Source organism: Salmo salar, chromosome 08, assembly GCF_965601325.2.
Source record: "Salmo salar chromosome 08, fSalSal1, whole genome shotgun sequence".
NCBI lineage: Eukaryota > Metazoa > Chordata > Actinopteri > Salmoniformes > Salmonidae > Salmo > Salmo salar.
The window spans coordinates 42537501-42557869 of NC_138298.1; the positions used below are offsets into that span (position 1 = coordinate 42537501).

Genomic DNA, 20369 nt, shown 5'->3' on the forward strand with positions numbered 1-20369 from the left:
GCGGGTCTACTGGTTCTGTTATAGCGGGTCTACTGGTTCTGTTATCGCGGGTCTACTGGTTCTGTTATCGCGGATCTACTGGTTCTGTTACAGCGGGTCTGTTATCGCGGGTCTACTGGTTCTGTTATAGTGGGTCTACTGGTTCTGTTATAGCGGGTCTGTTATAGCGGGTCTACTGGTTCTGTCATAGTGGGTCTACTGGTTCTGTTATCGCGGGTCTACTGGTCTGTTATCGCGGGTCTACTGGTTCTGTTATAGCGGGTCTACTGGTTCTGTTATAGTGGGTCTACTGGTTCTGTTATAGCAGGTCTACTGGTTCTGTTATAGCAGGTCTACTGGTTCTGTTATCGCGGGTCTACTGGTTCTGTTATAGCGGGTCTACTGGTTCTGTCATAGTGGGTCTACTGGTTCTGTTATCGCGGGTCTACTGGTCTGTTATCGCGGGTCTACTGGTTCTGTTATAGCGGGTCTACTGGTTCTGTTATAGTGGGTCTACTGGTTCTGTTATAGCGGGTCTACTGGTTCTGTCATAGTGGGTCTACTGGTTCTGTTATCGCGGGTCTACTGGTCTGTTATCGCGGGTCTACTGGTTCTGTTATAGCGGGTCTACTGGTTCTGTTATAGTGGGTATACTGGTTCTATTATAGCAGGTCTACTGGTTCTGTTATAGTGGGTCTACTGGTTCTGTTATAGCGGGTCTACTGGTTCTGTTATAGCGGGTCTACTGGTTCTGTTATAGTGGGTCTACTGGTTCTGTTATAGCGGGTCTACTGGTTCTGTTATAGCGGGTCTACTGGTTCTGTTATAGCGGGTCTGTTATAGCAGGTCTACTGGTTCTGTTATAGCGGGTCTACTGGTTCTGTTATAGCGGGTCTACTGGTTCTGTTATAGTGGGTCTACTGGTTCTGTTATAGCGGGTCTACTGGTTCTGTCATAGTGGGTCTACTGGTTCTGTTATCGCGGGTCTACTGGTCTGTTATCGCGGGTCTACTGGTTCTGTTATAGCGGGTCTACTGGTTCTGTTATAGTGGGTATACTGGTTCTATTATAGCAGGTCTACTGGTTCTGTTATAGTGGGTCTACTGGTTCTGTTATAGCGGGTCTACTGGTTCTGTTATAGCGGGTCTACTGGTTCTGTTATAGTGGGTCTACTGGTTCTGTTATAGCGGGTCTACTGGTTCTGTTATAGCGGGTCTACTGGTTCTGTTATAGCGGGTCTGTTATAGCAGGTCTACTGGTTCTGTTATAGCGGGTCTACTGGTTCTGTTATAGCGGGTCTACTGGTTCTGTTATCTGTGATTAAAGGCTAATGTTACAGCTCCAACACCATCAACACCCCCTGAGGTACATCCTTCATGTTACCGCGACTCTGTGATTAAAACACAGGGGATTGTTATCTGTGATTAAAGACTAATGTTACAGCTCCAACACCATGAGGTACATCCTTCATGTTACCGCGACTCTGTGATTAAAACACAGGGGATTGTTATCTGTGATTAAAGACTAATGTTACAGCTCCAACACCATCAACACCCCCTGAGGTACATCCTTCATGTTACCGCGACTCTGTGATTAAAACACAGGGGATTGTTATCTGTGATTAAAGACTAATGTTACAGCTCCAACACCATGAGGTACATCCTTCATGTTACCGCGACTCTGTGATTAAAACACAGGGGATTGAGTAGCCAGAAGTCAAACTAGCCCGTTTCATTGGAAAATGGGTAGATTGCTAATATTTTGTGGTAGTCAGACTCAACAAGGGAAGATTCTGCAAACGGGAAAAAGATTAAAATGGGAAAAAAGTAATGTCTCTGGTTATTATACTAGGTAGAGGAGGCTCATCACTGCGTTCCCAATATCTATGCCCACAGATTTTAATTTTAATTTTATTTAATCTAGGCAAGTCAGTTAAGAACAAATTCTTATTTACGATGACGGCCTACCCCCCCCCCAGGGCCAAACCCGGACCGACGCTGGGCCAATTGCTCGCCACCCTATGGGGACTCCCAATCACAGCCGTGATGCGATGCAGCCTGGATGTGTGATATTAAAGAACCATGTGAAGGGAGGCAGAGTGACGGAAACCAAAAGGTTGATCGGTACGAAAGAAGGTCACGAGGAAGTGAAAAGCCTATCAGTGATGCTGGAGGAAGTGAAAAGCCTATCAGTGATGCTGGAGGAAGTGAAAAGCCTATCAGTGATGCTGGAGGAAGTGAAAAGCCTATCAGTGATGCTGGAGGAAGTGAAAAGCCTATCAGTGATGCTGGAGGAAGTGAAAAGCCTATCAGTGATGCTGGAGGAAGTGAAAAGCCTATCAGTGATGCTGAGGTTTCGCGTCAACAGAAAGGATTCATTAGCTTCAATGTCAAGAGAATTTGTCCCATAAAGCACTGCAGCGTTTTAAAATGCCAAAGAACGGGGCATGTAGCTGCTCAGTGGAAAGGAAATGGAAAGACGTGCCGAGGATGGAGGAGCACATGATTACGGTGAATGAGGAAGTAATTGCAAGGTTAAGTGCTGTAATTGTGGGGGAGAACACAATGCAGTATTTGGTGGATGCCAGGTACAGAGAGAGGCCCAGAGAGGCTCAGAGAGGAGAGAGAGGATATAGAGGCCCAGAGAGGATATAGAGGCCCAGAGAGACCCAGAGAGGCTCAGAGAGGATAGAGAGGATATAGAGGCCCAGAGAGGCTCAGAGAGGAGAGAGAGGATATAGAGGCCCAGAGAGGATAGAGAGGCGCAGAGAGGATAGAGAGGATATAGAGGCCCAGAGAGGCCCAGAGAGGATAGAGAGGCCCAGAGAGGATAGAGAGGCTCAGAGAGGTTAGAGAGGATATAGAGGCCCAGAGAGGCCCAGAGAGGATAGAGAGGCCCAGAGAGGATAGAGAGGCTCAGAGAGGTTAGAGAGGATATAGAGGCCCAGAGAGGCCCAGAGAGGATAGAGAGGCTCAGAGAGGATAGAGAGAATATAGAGGCCCAGAGAGGCCCAGAGTGGATAGAGAGCCCCAGAGAGGCCCAGAGAGAATATAGAGGCCCAGAGAGTCTCAGAGAGGATATAGAGGCCCAGAGAGCCCCAGAGAGGGTCAGAGAGGATAGAGAGGCTCAGAGAGTCTCAGAGAGGATAGAGAGGCTCAGAGAGGATAGAGAGGCTCAGAGAGGATAGAGAGGCTCAGAGAGGCTAAGAAAGACTCAGAGAATATAGAGGCTCAGAGAGGCTCAGAGATATAGACTCAGTCATGATGAACAGAATTAGTCAGACCATGAGCGATATAGAATCATGAACAACAATGGCGCAGCGGCCTAAAGCACTGCATCTCAGTGCTAGAGGCATCACTACAGACCCTGGTTCAATTCCAGGCTGTATCACAGCGGTCTAAAGCACTGCATCTCAGTGCTAGAGGCGTCACTACAGACCCTGGTTCGATTCCAGGCTGTATCACAGCGGTCTAAAGCACTGCATCTCAGTGCTAGAGGCGTCACTACAGACCCTGGTTCGATTCCAGGCTGTATCACAGCGGTCTAAAGCACTGCATCTCAGTGCTAGAGGCGTCACTACAGGCCCTGGTTCGATTCCAGGCCGTATCACAGCGGTCTAAGGCACTGCATCTCAGTGCTAGAGGCATCACTACAGACCCTGGTTCGATTCCAGGCTGTATCACAACAGAGTTGGGTGGAATCAGTGAAGGGAACCAGAAGTGGTCTTGTGTTAATAGTTTGTGTTTCTGCTGATCAGAGAGGAGCAGACGCTCCACGTTAAACAAATGGGGGCAATGAGATGTGAATTATTTTGCTCTCTAGAAAAGGGAGCCATTGAAAGGAGTGATTACTGGGGTAGAGGTCAAAGTTGACCGACTGAAGGGGAAGATTCCCCGGTGTTTGTGATGCTCGTTGTTTGGTGCGACGCAGACAGGGCGGCGAGACTCAGACAGGGCGGCGAGATTCAGACAGCGCGGCGAGACTCAGACAGCGCGGCGAGACTCAGACAGGGCGGCGAGACTCAGACAGCGCGGCGAGACTCAGACAGCGCGGCGAGACTCAGACAGGGCGGCGAGATGCAGACAGGGCGGCGAGATGCAGACAGCACGGCGAGATGCAGACAGGGTGGCGAGATGCAGACAGGGTGGCGAGATGCAGACAGCACGACGAGATGCAGACAGGGTGGCGAGATGCAGACAGGGTGGCGAGATGCAGACAGGGCGGCGAGACTCAGACAGGGCGGCGAGACTCAGACAGGGCGGCGAGACGCAGACAGGGCGGCGAGACGCAGACAGGGCGGCGAGACTCAGACAGGGCGGCGAGACGCAGACAGGGTGGCGAGACTCAGACAGGACGGCGAGACGCAGACAGGGCGGCGAGACGCAGACAGGGTGGCGAGACTCAGACAGGACGGCGAGACGCAGACAGGGCGGCGAGATGCAGACAGGGCGGCGAGATGCAGACAGGGTGGCGAGACTCAGACAGGACGGCGAGACGCAGACAGGGCGGCGAGACGCAGACAGGGCGGCGAGACGCAGACAGGGCGGCGAGACTCAGACAGGACGGCGAGACGCAGACAGGGCGGCGAGATGCAGACAGGGCGGCGAGATGCAGACAGGGTGGCGAGACTCAGACAGGACGGCGAGACGCAGACAGGGCGGCGAGATGCAGACAGGGTGGCGAGACGCAGACAGCGCGGCGAGACGCAGACAGGGCGGCGAGATGCAGACAGGGTGGCGAGACGCAGACAGGGCGGCGAGACGCAGACAGCACGGCGAGATGCAGACAGGGTGGCGAGATGCAGACAGGGCGGCGAGATGCAGACAGGGCGGCGAGATGCAGACAGGGCGGCGAGATGCAGACAGGGCGGCGAGACACAGACAGGGCGGCGAGACGCAGACAGGGCGGCGAGAGAATGATGAAACAGAAGAGTCATTGTCTGTTCTTTTGAGTTTTGATGTTTAGTTTTTGCCTCACAAAGCGACGGTATAAAGTTACCATGTACCAGCTAAATAGTGCAGTAGGGTTAGATGGTAGGGTATATAAAGTTACCATGTACCAGCTTTTGTGCCCAATACATTACGTTGTTACAGGTGTCAAGCTTATGGGCAGGTGGCAGCAGTGTGTAAGAGGGAGGTTCCCAGGTGTGAGAAGAGGTGCAGAAGGCGATGAGACAAAATAATGTACAGCATTGGGGAAAGTAGTGGAATGTGTTAACTGTAGAGGTGCCCATGGAGCCTGGGGATCAGAAATGTCCCGTGTGAGAGAGAGGCAGGTTGAGGTTTCCAGGGTTAGAGTAGAGAAGAGTAGACGGTAGGGTATATAAATAGTGCAGTAGGGTGGTGGGGTTTAGTGTAGGGTTAGATGGTAGGGTATATAAATAGTGGAGTAGGGTTAGATGGTAGGGTATATAAATAGTGGAGTAGGGTTAGATGGTAGGGTATATAAATAGTGGAGTAGGGTTAGATGGTAGGGTATATAAATAGTGCAGTAGGGTTAGATGGTAGGGTATATAAATAGTGGAGTAGGGTTAGATGGTAGGGTATATAAATAGTGCAGTAGGGTTAGATGGTAGGGTATATAAATAGTGGAGTAGGGTTAGATGGTAGGGTATATAAATAGTGGAGTAGGGTTAGATGGTAGGGTATATAAATAGTGCAGTAGGGTGGTGGGGTTTAGTGTAGGGTTAGATGGTAGGGTATATAAATAGTGGAGTAGGGTTAGATGGTAGGGTATATAAATAGTAGAGTAGGGTTAGATGGTAGGGTATATAAATAGTGGAGTAGGGTTAGATGGTAGGGTATATAAATAGTGCAGTAGGGTTAGATGGTAGGGTATATAAATAGTGGAGTAGGGTTAGATGGTAGGGTATATAAATAGTGGAGTAGGGTTAGATGGTAGGGTATATAAATAGTGGAGTAGGGTTAGATGGTAGGGTATATAAATAGTGGAGTAGGGTTAGATGGTAGGGTATATAAATAGTGGAGTAGGGTTAGATGGTAGGGTATATAAATAGTGCAGTAGGGTTAGATGGTAGGGTATATAAATAGTGGAGTAGGGTTAGATGGTAGGGTATATAAATAGTGCAGTAGGGTTAGATGGTAGGGTATATAAATAGTGCAGTAGGGTAGTGGGGTTTAGTGTAGGGTTAGATGTAGGGTATATAAATAGTGCAGTAGGGTGGTGGGGTTTAGTGTAGGGTTAGATGGTAGGGTATATAAATAGTGGAGTAGGGTTAGATGGTAGGGTATATAAATAGTGCAGTAGGGTTAGATGGTAGGGTATAAAAATAGTGGAGTAGGGTTAGATGGTAGGGTATATAAATAGTGCAGTAGGGTTAGATGGTAGGGTATATAAATAGTGGAGTAGGGTTAGATGGTAGGGTATATAAATAGTGGAGTAGGGTTAGATGGTAGGGTATATAAATAGTGCAGTAGGGTTAGATGGTAGGGTATATAAATAGTGGAGTAGGGTTAGATGGTAGGGTATATAAATAGTGGAGTAGGGTTAGATGGTAGGGTATATAAATAGTGCAGTAGGGTGGTGGGGTTTAGTGTAGGGTTAGATGGTAGGGTATATAAATAGTGGAGTAGGGGTAGATGGTAGGGTATATAAATAGTGCAGTAGGGTTAGATGGTAGGGTATATAAATAGTGGAGTAGGGTGGTGGGGTTCAGTGTAGGGTTAGATGGTAGGGTATATAAATAGTGCAGTAGGGTTAGATGGTAGGGTATATAAATAGTGCAGTAGGGTGGTGGGGTTTAGTGTAGGGTTAGATGGTAGGGTATATAAATAGTGGAGTAGGGTTAGATGGTAGGGTATATAAATAGTGCAGTAGGGTTAGATGGTAGGGTATATAAATAGTGGAGTAGGGTTAGATGGTAGGGTATATAAATAGTGCAGTAGGGTTAGATGGTAGGGTATATAAATAGTGGAGTAGGGTGGTGGGGTTTAGTGTAGGGTTAGATGGTAGGGTATATAAATAGTGCAGTAGGGTTAGATGGTAGGGTATATAAATAGTGGAGTAGGGTGGTGGGGTTTAGTGTAGGGTTAGATGGTAGGGTATATAAATAGTGCAGTAGGGTTAGATGGTAGGGTATATAAATAGTGGAGTAGGGTTAGATGGTAGGGTATATAAATAGTGCAGTAGGGTAGTGGGGTTTAGTGTAGGGTTAGATGGTAGGGTATATAAATAGTGCAGTAGGGTGGTGGGGTTTAGTGTAGGGTTAGATGGTAGGGTATATAAATAGTGGAGTAGGGTTAGATGGTAGGGTATATAAATAGTGGAGTAGGGTTAGATGGTAGGGTATATAAATAGTGGAGTAGGGTTAGATGGTAGGGTATATAAATAGTGCAGTAGGGTTAGATGGTAGGGTATATAAATAGTGGAGTAGGGTTAGATGGTAGGGTATATAAATAGTGCAGTAGGGTTAGATGGTAGGGTATATAAATAGTGCAGTAGGGTGGTGGGGTTTAGTGTAGGGTTAGATGGTAGGGTATATAAATAGTGGAGTAGGGTTAGATGGTAGGGTATATAAATAGTGCAGTAGGGTTAGATGGTAGGGTATATAAATAGTGCAGTAGGGTGGTGGGGTTTAGTGTAGGGTTAGATGGTAGGGTATATAAATAGTGGAGTAGGGTTAGATGGTAGGGTATATAAATAGTGCAGTAGGGTTAGATGGTAGGGTATATAAATAGTGGAGTAGGGTTAGATGGTAGGGTATATAAATAGTGGAGTAGGGTAGTGGGGTTTAGTGTAGGGTTAGATGGTAGGGTATATAAATAGTGGAGTAGGGTTAGATGGTAGGGTATATAAATAGTGGAGTAGGGTTAGATGGTAGGGTATATAAATAGTGGAGTAGGGTTAGATGGTAGGGTATATAAATAGTGCAGTAGGGTTAGATGGTAGGGTATATAAATAGTGCAGTAGGGTTAGATGGTAGGGTATATAAATAGTGGAGTAGGGTTAGATGGTAGGGTATATAAATAGTGCAGTAGGGTTAGATGGTAGGGTATATAAATAGTGCAGTAGGGTTAGATGGTAGGGTATATAAATAGTGGAGTAGGGTTAGATGGTAGGGTATATAAATAGTGCAGTAGGGTGGTGGGGTTTAGTGTAGGGTTAGATGGTAGGGTATATAAATAGTGCAGTAGGGTAGTGGGGTTTAGTGTAGGGTTAGATGGTAGGGTATATAAATAGTGGAGTAGGGTTAGATGGTAGGGTATATAAATAGTGGAGTAGGGTTAGATGGTAGGGTATATAAATAGTGCAGTAGGGTAGTGGGGTTTAGTGTAGGGTTAGATGGTAGGGTATATAAATAGTGGAGTAGGGTTAGATGGTAGGGTATATAAATAGTGCAGTAGGGTTAGATGGTAGGGTATATAAATAGTGCAGTAGGGTGGTGGGGTTTAGTGTAGGGTTAGATGGTAGGGTATATAAATAGTGGAGTAGGGTTAGATGGTAGGGTATATAAATAGTGGAGTAGGGTTAGATGGTAGGGTATATAAATAGTGGAGTAGGGTTAGATGGTAGGGTATATAAATAGTGGAGTAGGGTTAGATGGTAGGGTATATAAATAGTGCAGTAGGGTTAGATGGTAGGGTATATAAATAGTGCAGTAGGGTGGTGGGGTTTAGTGTAGGGTTAGATGGTAGGGTATATAAATAGTGCAGTAGGGTAGTGGGGTTTAGTGTAGGGTTAGATGGTAGGGTATATAAATAGTGCAGTAGGGTTAGATGGTAGGGTATATAAATAATGCAGTAGGGTAGTGGGGTTTAGTGTAGGGTTAGATGGTAGGGTATATAAATAGTGCAGTAGGGTTAGACGGTAGGGTATATAAATAGTGGAGTAGGGTTAGATGGTAGGGTATATAAATAGTGCAGTAGGGTTAGATGGTAGGGTATATAAATAGTGCAGTAGGGTGGTGGGGTTTAGTGTAGAGTTAGATGGTAGGGTATATAAATAGTGGAGTAGGGTTAGACGGTAGGGTATATAAATAGTGCAGTAGGGTGGTGGGGTTTAGTGTAGGGTTAGATGGTAGGGTATATAAATAGTGGAGTAGGGGTAGATGGTAGGGTATATAAATAGTGCAGTAGGGTTAGATGGTAGGGTATATAAATAGTGGAGTAGGGTTAGATGGTAGGGTATATAAATAGTGCAGTAGGGTTAGATGGTAGGGTATATAAATAGTGCAGTAGGGTAGTGGGGTTTAGTGTAGGGTTAGATGGTAGGGTATATAAATAGTGCAGTAGGGTTAGACGGTAGGGTATATAAATAGTGCAGTAGGGTGGTGGGGTTTAGTGTAGGGTTAGATGGTAGGGTATATAAATAGTGGAGTAGGGTTAGATGGTAGGGTATATAAATAGTGGAGTAGGGTTAGATGGTAGGGTATATAAATAGTGCAGTAGGGTGGTGGGGTTTAGTGTAGGGTTAGATGGTAGGGTATATAAATAGTGGAGTAGGGTTAGATGGTAGGGTATATAAATAGTGCAGTAGGGTTAGATGGTAGGGTATATAAATAGTGGAGTAGGGTTAGATGGTAGGGTATATAAATAGTGCAGTAGGGTTAGATGGTAGGGTATATAAATAGTGGAGTAGGGTTAGATGGTAGGGTATATAAATAGTGCAGTAGGGTTAGATGGTAGGGTATATAAATAGTAGAGTAGGGTTAGATGGTAGGGTATATAAATAGTGCAGTAGGGTGGTGGGTTTAGTGTAGGGTTAGATGGTAGGGTATATAAATAGTAGAGTAGGGTTAGATGGTAGGGTATATAAATAGTGCAGTAGGGTTAGATGGTAGGGTATATAAATAGTGGAGTAGGGTTAGATGGTAGGGTATATAAATAGTGCAGTAGGGTTAGATGGTAGGGTATATAAATAGTGGAGTAGGGTTAGATGGTAGGGTATATAAATAGTGGAGTAGGGTTAGATGGTAGGGTATATAAATAGTGCAGTAGGGTTAGATGGTAGGGTATATAAATAGTGCAGTAGGGTTAGATGGTAGGGTATATAAATAGTGCAGTAGGGTGGTGGGGTTTAGTGTAGGGTTAGATGGTAGGGTATCTAAGCACATTATAAGGGAGGTTATTCACCAGTCTAGCAGGTGGCGGTAACGCAACATTTATTGGGAACCAACGACCTTATTAAACCTCATGGAAGAAGAAGAACGGCGGTACAGAATGAATGAGCCTGCGGGCAGACCGACAGACGGGGATAAATGTCGGATAAATCTTTACTTTAGTTCTGTCTTTTAACGATAGGGTTAGCTAACTAAAATACTCATCCTTGACACATGATTCTTGATCTGTGGTGTCCACATTTTGAGCCACGTGTGACGGCACGTATAGCATGGACCAAGCACATGGTACAAACACATGGTTAGCATGTTAGCTAACGTTATCTGTCTAATGTACAGACTGACATAAGATGGAGCGATGCTAAACCAACTAGCTAGCTGGTTTTACCTAAGCAGTGCCCGACAAAAACTACAAAATGTAGCTAAACCGGCTAGCTAGCATGTTAACTAGCACTGGCTCAAAGTCTGACTTGCTGTTTAATGCAACTATAGTCAAAATAAAAACCCTTTGCTAAATCACACCAACCATTCATTGTATATAAGTAGCAGTTGTTGCCTCAACGTTTTAACAAATTTTGTAACCTCAGGGCCTGTAATATACAGACTAGGTAGGGCTGAAAGTACCGTGAAACACCCGGTGAATTACTCTGCGGTATTCCCGTTAAAGGCCGGGGCCCGTTACCAGAAAAACGGAGAAAGACGAGTCGTTATGAATATCGCATAACAGCATGTACTTCTAGCTAACTGTTCTTATACAAATAAAAAACCCACTAAAATGTGTTAGCTGTATTAAATAATTATCGTGTTTTTATTAATAGTATCGTTTCGAGTTGTGTTTAACTAAAATGGTAGGATGTCAACATGGCGAATATGGTTTGGGTGAACCCACTGCCCTCACTAGACCACTGCTACCCAGTTATCTCAATTCACAAAAATTGACATTTTTCATTCAAATGTAATGTGCGCATCTGTTCAAGTCGCTAACTAAAGTAACTAGCGAACGGTAGCTAGTTTTATTTATTGAAAAACTAAAAACATGGTAAAGCGGGAGGTTTGCAACAACGTGCCTGTCCGTCCTGACCCATTTTCAGCAGGTCTGGTTGTCGCCTAATCTAACTATATCTACAGTAAACTGGTTAGTTATGATAAAGATATAGGAACAGCATCTCACCTTATCTTCTATTATGATGATCATGTTGATAGATAGAGACAGTCCTGACTGCTGCTGGATTTCCTCCCTGGTTGGCTGTTTCGAGCAGCGACACTGTGGACAAGACTAAAGCTCTGCGCTGAACGGGACAAGCCCGTTATACAGGGGAGGGTTATGGAAATTTATTTCACAATAATCCTGCCCCTCTCTCTCTCTGTCTCTCTCTCTCTCTCTCTCTCTCTCTCTCCATCTCTCTCTGTCTCTCTCTCTCTCTCTACGCTATTTAGTTCAGCCCGTTATACAGGGGAGGGTTATGGAAATGTTATTTCACAATAATCCTGCCCCTCTCTCGCTCTCTATCTCTCTCGCTCTCTCTCTCTATCTCTCTCTCTCTCTCTCTCTATCTCTCTCTCTCTCGCTCTCTATCTCTCTCTCTCTCTCTCTCTCTCTACACTATTTAGTTCAGCCCGTTATACAGGGGAGGGTTATGGAAATGTTATTTCACAATAATCCTGCCCCTCTCTCGCTCTCTATCTCTATCTCTCTCTCGCTCTCTCTCTCTATCTCTCTCTCTCTCTCGCTCTCTATCTATCTCTCTCTCTCTCTCTCTCTCTCTCTCTCTCTCTCTCTCTCTCTCTCTCTCTCTCTCTCTCTCTCTCCACTATTTAGTTCAGCCCGTTCATGGTGTGTGTCGACAACAGACTGTTTTTTATTGATTCTCGACAAGCTCTTGGCTCTCAGTTATATTAGCCTACTGTTGCATAGCAGTCCTACGACCGTAAGGTTGCACCTGCACTTCAGACACAAGCTGTAATGTGAGGAGTAAGTTAGTAGACAAGTAAACCCCTTGGACAGGACGCTAGTCCATACTAGTACTAATATAATATAATATATAATAATAATATTATTATAATATAATAATATATGTAACTAATATACTGACAGCCCCATGTAGTGTTCCATTCTGGTTCATCAAGACAGTGGTATACTGACAGCATCATGTAGTGTTCCATTCTGGTTCATCAAGACAGTGGTATACTGACAGCCCCATGTAGTGTTCCATTCTAGTTCATCAAGACAGTGGTACACTGACAGCCCCATGTAGTGTTCCATTCTAGTTCATCAAGACAGTGGTATACTGACAGCATCATGTAGTGTTCCATTCTGGTTCATCAAGACAGTGGTATACTGACAGCCCCATGTAGTGTTCCATTCTGGTTCATCAAGACAGTGGTACACTGACAGCCCCATGTAGTGTTCCATTCTAGTTCATCAAGACAGTGGTATACTGACAGCATCATGTAGTGTTCCATTCTGGTTCATCAAGACAGTGGTATACTGACAGCCCCATGTAGTGTTCCATTCTGGTTCATCAAGACAGTGGTATACTGACAGCCCCATGTAGTGTTCCATTCTGGTTCATCAAGACAGTGGTATACTGACAGCATCATGTAGTGTTCCATTCTGGTTCATTAAGACAGTGGTATACTGACAGCATCATGTAGTGTTCCATTCTGGTTCATCAAGACAGTGGTATACTGACAGCATCATGTAGTGTTCCATTCTGGTTCATCAAGACAGTGGTATACTGACAGCATCATGTAGTGTTCCATTCTGGTTCATCAAGACAGTGGTATACTGACAGCATCATGTAGTGTTCCATTCTGGTTCATCAAGACAGTGGTATACTGACAGCATCATGTAGTGTTCCATTCTGGTTCATCAAGACAGTGGTATACTGACAGCATCATGTAGTGTTCCATTCTGGTTCATCAAGACAGTGGTATACTGACAACCCCATGTAGTGTTCCATTCTGGTTCATCAAGACAGTGGTATACTGACAGCATCATGTAGTGTTCCATTCTGGTTCATCAAGACAGTGGTATACTGACAGCATCATGTAGTGTTCCATTCTGGTTCATCAAGACAGTGGTATACTGACAACCCCATGTAGTGTTCCATTCTGGTTCATCAAGACAGTGGTATACTGACAGCATCATGTAGTGTTCCATTCTGGTTCATCGAGACAGTGGTATACTGACAGCATCATGTAGTGTTCCATTCTGGTTCATCGAGACAGTGGTATACTGACAGCATCATGTAGTGTTCCATTCTAGTTCATCGAGACAGTGGTATACTGACAGCATCATGTAGTGTTCCATTCTAGTTCATCGAGACAGTGGTATACTGACAGCATCATGTAGTGTTCCATTCTAGTTCATCGAGACAGTGGTATACTGACAGCATCATGTAGTGTTCCATTCTGGTTCATCAAGACAGTGGTATACTGACAGCATCATGTAGTGTTCCATTCTGGTTCATCAAGACAGTGGTATACTGACAGCATCATGTAGTGTTCCATTCTAGTTCATCAAGACAGTGGTACACTGACAGCCCCATGTAGTGTTCCATTCTGGTTCATCAAGACAGTGGTATACTGACAGCATCATGTAGTGTTCCATTCTGGTTCATCAAGACAGTGGTATACTGACAGCATCATGTAGTGTTCCATTCTGGTTCATCAAGACAGTGGTATACTGACAGCCCCATGTAGTGTTCCATTCTGGTTCATCAAGACAGTGGTATACTGACAGACCCATGTAGTGTTCCATTCTGGTTCATCAAGACAGTGGTACACTGACAGCCCCATGTAGTGTTCCATTCTGGTTCATCAAGACAGTGGTATACTGACAGCATCATGTAGTGTTCCATTCTGGTTCATCAAGACAGTGGTATACTGACAGACCCATGTAGTGTTCCATGCTAGACAGGTGCTCCTTTGATGCTACTGGAGCTCAAGCTGTCACACACACACACACACACACACACACACATACACACACACACACTGATCTACGTTCAGTTTTGCATTCTAATGAAGGATATATGTGTTGTATAACTGATCCTAGACCTGGTATTAGGGGCCTGTAATGAAGGATATATGTGTTGTATAACTGATCCTAGACCTGGTATTAGGAGCCTGTAATGAAGGATATATGTGTTGTATAACTGATCCTAGACCTGGTATTAGGAGCCTGTAATGAAGGATATATGTGTTGTATAACTGATCCTAGACCTGGTATTAGGAGCCTGTAATGAAGGATATATGTGTTGTATAACTGATCCTAGACCTGGTATTAGGAGCCTGTAATGAAGGATATATGTGTTGTATAACTGATCCTAGACCTGGTATTAGGGGCCTGTAATGAAGGATATATGTGTTGTATAACTGATCCTAGACCTGGTATTAGGGGCCTGTAATGAAGGATATATGTGTTGTATAACTGATCCTAGACCTGGTATTAGGGGCCTGTAATGAAGGATATATGTGTTGTATAACTGATCCTAGACCTGGTATTAGGGGCCTGTAATGAAGGATATGTGGGGTTGTATAACTGATCCTAGACCTGGTATTAGGGGCCTGTAATGAAGGATATGTGGGGTTGTATAACTGATCCTAGACCTGGTATTAGGGGGCAACAAACTTCTACACTTCACACCCTAAATCCTCTCATCTCCTGTTGACCGCATCCTGATTGGTCCACACATCAAGGGGCGGTTGGGCTGTGTTACCATAGAGACGAGGGGGAGGTGTCAGAACAACCAAATGTGATTCTAATCAGAGATGCTGTGAAATGATTATCAAAGAGTGTTTAATTAATGCAACATCGCCTGAATGAACAACATGAAAGGAGAATCCCTATAAACAAGCATTGCATGCACACACACACACACACACACACACACACACACACACACACACACACACACACACACACACACACACACACACACACACACACACACACACACACACACACACACACACACACATCTGAAGGGAGAGGATATGGGGTCCTTCATGTACAACACCAAAACATTCAAGCAAAGGGACACCTTATTGAACAGAGTTTAAACACTGAGGACAGGAAACCTTATTGAACAGAGTTTAAACACTGAGGACAGGAAACCTTATTGAACAGAGTTTAAACACTGAGGACAGGAAACCTTATTGAACAGAGTTTAAACACTGAGGACAGGAAACCTTATTGAACAGAGTTTAAACACTGAGGACAGGAAACCTTATTGAACAGAGTTTAAACACTGAGGACAGGAAACCTTATTGAACAGAGTTTAAACACTGAGGACAGGAAACCTTATTGAACAGAGTTTAAACACTGAGGACAGGAAACCTTATTGAACAGAGTTTAAACACTGAGGACAGGAAACCTTATTGAACAGAGTTTAAACACTGAGGACAGGACACTTTATTACTACAACGTTACAGACAACACTATCAATATAATATGAATATATATCATTTAGTTTCCCCATACAGACAACACTATCAATATAATATGAATATATATCATTTAGTTTCCCCATACAGACAACACTATCACTATAATAAGAATATATATCATTTAGTTTCCCCATACAGACAACACTATCAATATAATAATATATATATATATATATATATATATATATATATATATAATTTAGTTTCCCCATACAGACAACACTATCAATATAATAATAATATATATATATATATATAATTTAGTTTCCCCATACAGACAACACTATCACTATAATATTTAGCATAACTTACAGTCCCGGTAATCAAACCCACTATCCTGGCGTTGCGAGCTCTATGCTCTACCAGCTGAGCTACAGAGGACCACAGTCAGAAATGTTTTCACTACACTGTTGAAGACAACAGAAACAGAATCTTATTGTATCTCTGTGGTGAAGATGTCTGTGATTTGGCCAGTCACCACTCACATACTAGGTGGTGTGCATGTCTGTGTGTGTGTGTGTTCTGTGTGTGTTGCGTGTGTGTTGTGTGTGTGTGTTTGCCTGCGCTTGAATGGATGTTAGAGGCAGGTGTCTATGTTAATGGTGGTGAGAGGCAGGTGTCTATGTTAATGTGTTCTCATATCTCCTTCATCCACTCTGGCCATTCAACTGTCTCGTGAATAAATAAAAGACACAGAAAGAAACAGAAAGAGAGAGGGATTGAGAGAGCGAGGGGGGGAGGAGGTTAGGAGAGAAAGAGAGAGAGAGAGAGAGAGAGAGAGGAGGTTAGGAGAGAGAGAGAGAGGCAGAGAGAGAGAGAAGGTTAGGAGAGAAAGAGAGAGAAGGTTAGGAGAGAGAGCGAGAGAAGGTTAGGAGAGAAAGAGAGAGAAGGTTAGGAGAGAGGGAGAGAGAGGCAGAGAGAGAGGGGAGGTTAGGAGAGAAAGAGAGAGAAGGTTAGGAGAGAGGGAGAGAGAAGGTTAGGAGAGAAAGAGAGAGAAGGTTAGGAGAGAGGGAGAGAGAAGGTTAGGAGAGAAGGAGAGAGAAGGTTAGGAGAGAAAGAGAGAGAAGGGTAGGAGAGAAAGAGAGAGAAGGTTAGGAGAGAGAGAGGAATTGAAGAGAAAAAGAGACATAGAGAGGAGACAAAAATAAGGAGAAGAGAGAATTCTAACCAGGGTAGAAAAGAGATATTAATACCCCACCTGTGTGTGTGTGTGTGTGTGTGTGTGTGTGTGTGTGTGTGTGTGTGTGTGTGTGTGTGTGTGTGTGTGTGTGTGTGTGTGTGTGTGTGTGTGTGAAGCCAGGCTCCCCCCCCCAAAAAAAAATATATAAATAATGTATCTTATAAGTCTGCGTTTCTGAATTTTCCTTCAATTGGCAAGAAGCTGAATGTATCTCAGCGAAGAAAGAATCAAAGTGAGCGAAACAGCGCCCCTCTGTCTCTCTATGTGTAGACCATGTATCTGATTCTGTGTGGTCCAAAAGAGTATGCCATTGTTGCCGACCTGTAGCGTTGAAGCCAGCGAGTATTTAGCCTCCGTTGATATTTTTTTTACTTAATTTTTTTACTTAATTCTCCGTAATGGCTAATGATTATAACTTCGATTCCGATCCAACCATTAATTCATACATTGTTTTGCCCCTGGCCTGAGAGGATAGAAGTTCAATATGTAGCTAGATGTAGAAGGCTAATATTAACTAGCTAATGTTGCCCATGAATGGAAGTTAGGCTAGCGAGCAAGCATTTTCGCCATGTAGTTTAGGACAACAAACAAGAAAAGTTTGTACTTTATGACCTTCACTTCAGCAGATGAATTCATGAACTTCTTAGACAAAAAAGATCATGATCATTGGAAAGTGAATTACGGACTCCTCTTTGAATCTGTGTATTTCTCCAAAAACTCAGTTGTCCTGAGTCTGCACATCACTGCCAGGACCTCTCTGTGAAAATAATCATGGCCTCTAAACCTTTCCAGCTGCATACTGGACCCTATTCCAACTAAACTAGTGAAAGAGCTGCTTCCTGTGCTTGGCCCTCCTATGTTGAACATAATAAACGGCTCTCTATCCACCGGATGTTTACCAAACTCACTAAAAGTGGCAGTAATAAAGCCTCTCTTGAAAAAGCCAAAATTTGACCCAGAGAAAAAAATAAACAAGTTTGGTTTATATCGAATCTCCCATTCCTCTCAACATTTTAGCAAAAAGCTGTTGCGCAGCAACTCACTGCCTTCCCGAAGACAAATAATGTATACAAAACGCTCCAGTCTGGTTTTAGACCACATCATAGTACTGAGACTGCACTTGTGAAGGTGGTAAATTACCTTTTAATGGCGTCAGACCAAGGCTCTGCATCTGTCCTTGTGCTCCTAGTGCTGCTTTTGATACCATCGATCACCACATTCTTTTGGAGAGATTGGAAACCTTAATTGGTCTACACGGACAAGTTCTGACCTGGTTTAGATCTTATCTATCGGAAAGATATCAGTTTGTCTCTGTGGATGGTTTGTCCTCGGCATTACTCTGGACCCTGATCTCTCTTTTGACGAACATATCAAGAATATGTCAAGGGTGGCTTTTTCCATCTTTGTAACATTGCAAAAATCTTAAACGTTCTGTCCAAAAATGACGCAGAACAATTAATCCATGCTTTTGTCACTTCTAGACTAGACTACTGCAATGCTCTACTCTCCGGCTACCCGGATAAAACACTAAATAAACTTCAGTTAATGCTGAACACGGCTGCTAGAATCTTGACTAGAACCAACAAAATTTGATCATATTACTCCATTGCTAGCCTCTCTACACTGGCTTCCTGTTAAGGCTAGAGTTGATTTCAAGGTTTTACTTCTAACCTACAAAGCATTACATGGGCTTGTTCCTACCTATCTCTCCGATTTGGTCCTGCCGTACATACCTACACGTACGCTACGGTCACAAGACGCAGGCCTCCTTACTGTCCCTAGAAATTCTAAACAAACAGCTGGAGGTAGGGATTTCTCCTATAGAGCTCCATTTTTATGGAATGGTCTGCCTATTCATGTGAGAGACACAGTCTCGACCTTTAAGTCTTTATTGAAGACTCATCTCTTCAGTAGGTCCTATGATTGAGTGTAGTCTCTGCCCAGGGATGTGAAGGTGAACAGAAAGACACTGGAGCGACGAAACGCCCTTGCTGTCTCTGCCTGGCCGGTTCCCCTCTCTCCACTGTGATTCTCTTTCATGCCGTCCTGTGCGTTAAGTCGTGCCAGGCTTTTTTTTCACAAAAACTCGACTTGAATGGGTTGAGTCGCTGATGTGCTCTTCCTGTCTGGTCTTGCGCCCCCCTCGGGCTTGTGCGGTGGAGGAGACCTGCTGTCTCGTCCTCTGAATGCTCGGCTATGAAAAGCTTTGTCATTATGGGGTAATATTGTGTAGATTTGATGAAGGAAAAAAAAAAATATTGAATCCATTTTAGAATAAGGCTGTAAGGTAAAAAAGAAAGTTTACAAAGTGTGAATACTTTCCGAATGCACTGTTTATCACTGTGTCAAGGGATATGAACTAACAGGTTATAGAAAAAACAACGCAATTATCACAATAGATAGGTTGTTATATGGCTTTTTTCTGGCTTGGCTTCCCCATGATTTTACCCACACCACGGATGCAGATTGGTGTTTAGCTGTAGGCTAGTTGTCTAGTGATATTGGTGTCTAGTGATATTGGTGTCTAGTGATATTGGTGTCTAGTGATATTGGTGTCTAGTGATATTGGTGTCTAGTGATATTGGTGTCTAGCTGAAGACTAGTTGTCTAGTGATAATGGTGTCTAGTGATAATGGTGTCTAGTGATATAGGTGTCTAGCTGTAGGCTAGTTGTCTAGTGATATTGGTGTCTAGTGATATTGGTGTTTAGCTGTAGGCTAGTTGTCTAGTGATAATGGTGTCTAGTGATAATGGTGTCTAGTGATATTGGTGTCTAGCTGTAGGCTAGTTGTCTAGTGATATTGCTGTCTGGCTGTAGGCTAGTTGTCTAGTGATAATGGTGTCTAGTGATAATGGTGTCTAGTGATATTGGTGTCTAGCTGTAGGCTAGTTGTCTAGTGATATTGGTGTTTAGCTGCAGGCTAGTTGTCTAGTGATATTGGTGTCTAGTGATATTGGTGTCTAGTGATAATGGTGTCTAGTTGAAGACTAGTTGTCTAGTGATATTGGTGTTTAGCTGCAGGCTAGTTGTCTAGTGATATTGGTGTCTAGTGATATTGCTGTCTAGTGATATTGGTGTTTAGCTGTAGGCTAGTTGTCTAGTGATATTGGTGTTTAGTGATATTGGTGTCTAGTGATAATGGTGTCTAGTGATAATGGTGTCTAGTGATATAGGTGTCTAGCTGTAGGCTAGTTGTCTAGTGATATTGGTGTCTAGTGATATTGGTGTTTAGCTGTAGGCTAGTTGTCTAGTGATAATGGTGTCTAGTGATAATGGTGTCTAGTGATATTGGTGTCTAGCTGTAGGCTAGTTGTCTAGTGATATAGGTGTCTAGCTGTAGGCTAGTTGTCTAGTGATATTGGTGTCTAGTGATATTGGTGTTTAGCTGTAGGCTAGTTGTCTAGTGATATTGGTGTCTAGCTGTAGGCTAGTTGTCTAGTGATATTGGTGTCTAGTGATAATGGTGTCTAGTGATATTGGTGTCTAGCTGTAGGCTAGCTGTCTAGTGATATTGGTGTCTAGTGATATTGCTGTCTAGTGATATTGGTGTTTAGCTGTAGGCTAGCTGTCTAGTGATATTGCTGTCTAGTGATATTGGTGTTTAGCTGTAGGCTAGCTGTCTAGTGATATTGCTGTCTAGTGATAATGGTGTTTAGCTGTAGGCTAGCTGTCTAGTGATA

The 20369-nt window shown here is 43.8% G+C and overlaps 1 protein-coding gene across 2 annotated transcripts in view; it reads right to left on the reverse strand.

The window, feature by feature from the left end:
- The window catches only part of zgc:56493 (thioredoxin family protein), a 19678-nt gene extending 8185 nt beyond the window's left edge, over window positions 1–11493 (reverse strand). For both annotated transcript variants that reach the window (XM_082978272.1, XM_082978271.1), the window contains exon 1: window positions 11226–11493. In XM_082978272.1, coding sequence (XP_082834398.1) covers window positions 11226–11249 — 24 coding nt within the window. In that variant the 5' untranslated portion in view covers window positions 11250–11493. The remainder of the gene's footprint in view (window positions 1–11225) is intronic.
- Window positions 11494–20369: the final 8876 nt, after the last annotated feature.